The 1,487-nt window shown below is 34.9% G+C and overlaps 1 protein-coding gene across 1 annotated transcript; it reads right to left on the reverse strand.

Annotated features, from left to right (window-relative positions):
* Nucleotides 1-174: 174 nt before the first annotated feature.
* LOC124894817 (mannan endo-1,4-beta-mannosidase 1) lies at nt 175-1,483 on the reverse strand (the record flags this gene model as incomplete). The annotated part of the gene is made up of 4 exons (XM_047405344.1): nt 175-538; nt 683-885; nt 985-1,107; nt 1,328-1,483. Coding segments are annotated over 4 exons (846 nt in total), but the record flags the coding sequence as incomplete, so codon positions are not given.
* Nucleotides 1,484-1,487: the final 4 nt, after the last annotated feature.

A 1,487-nucleotide genomic window follows, 5' to 3' on the forward strand; every position in this document is an offset into this window, starting at 1 on the left:
TTAATCAACTTCACATGTTTGGAATATGATAGCTAAAACTGATGGATTTAAGATCACTCAAATTCACTTATAAATTGATTATTGTAGAATCAGGAAAACGATAGAGTCAAATAACCTATTTATGGAACATATTTTCTTTTTTTCCTTCCATAATAGTGAACTTCATGCCTTCCCTCAATGTGGTTGATTGAAAGATTGAGCCAACGACGACATGACATGAGCTTGGTCAGAAATTATTTGTGTAGTTGAAGGATTTTGGCCCAAAACAATGCAATAACCATCATCATAATTCTCCATTCCATGTGCCATGAGTTGCCATACTAAGCTTCCTGCCATGGTTCCCCCTTCTTTTGCCAAATTGTACACATTCCTATACACATTACTCATGAATGTGTCTCTTGATCCTTGACCTCTGCTAGACTTTCCGAATTCAGCAAGCACTAGAGGTTTCTTTAATATGGTTCTTGCATCTTGCCAATGGTTTGTTATCCACCTTTCCATCCACGCAAATTGTGCATCGTCACTTTGTCCGGACAACCTATTAAGGTATAAAAAATGTTTAGACTTGTGAGGTAATTACTATAAATCTCTATAATAAGCTTTCATATTTTTTTTCCTATTTTACAATTTATTATAATCGAAACATTTGAAGTTGTGCGTAGCGAAAAGATTTAAAAATTACCATTGGTCAGTGTATGCATGGATAGTGGCAAAATCAATCTCATTGATAAGATGGTTACTTATATAATCTGTTCCAACTTGATAACCAGGATTAACCGATTTCCTTTCAGGAATTGAATCACCATAAAATCCCTCCATTCCAACCTCCAATAAGTGTTTGTTGTCTAGTGACTTCACAAAACTTGCCATTTCTTGAACCCAGGCCTGAAACAATATTAGTTAAAACGTCAGCCATAGGTTTTTCTATAATTCAATTTATTTGGAAATATTATGTTAAAAGGAACTACTTGAATTGGAACTCACATTAACAGTTTTTCCTGAATAGTCAGCTTGGTCACGTGGCTCATTCATGAGTTCCCATGCCATGATTGTTGGGTCATCTTTGTAAGCAACTCTAGTAATGCTATTCAACCTTGTAATCACTTTCTGTAACAATTTCACAAATTTATTAACCACCATACTAGGGGTTAAAGATTATAGAATTGAAACCCAATTGATGGGGAGTAATTAGGACAAGTTATTGTTTGAAGGGGTAAGAATTAAAGAAAAGTCAAGTACAGTTTAAGGGAAGTTTGAATAAAATGCGTTAAGTTTAGGAATTCGGTTGTTTTGGTGAAAAATGTTGCATATGTTGTAAGCCCAGTACCTCAATGTGATTCTTGTAGTATTTTTTTAGCAAGGGATGAGTATAGAAATCATCGTCATTACTAATATAAGCTCCTGCATTCCGTGCCCACTGAACATATTGAGCTTTTCCTCCAAAGTCATTCCATTGGTTTACAAAGCTCAAGATTAAGCGAACACCA

Source organism: Capsicum annuum, unplaced genomic scaffold (assembly GCF_002878395.1).
Source record: "Capsicum annuum cultivar UCD-10X-F1 unplaced genomic scaffold, UCD10Xv1.1 ctg77693, whole genome shotgun sequence".
Classification (NCBI taxonomy): Eukaryota; Viridiplantae; Streptophyta; class Magnoliopsida; order Solanales; family Solanaceae; genus Capsicum; species Capsicum annuum.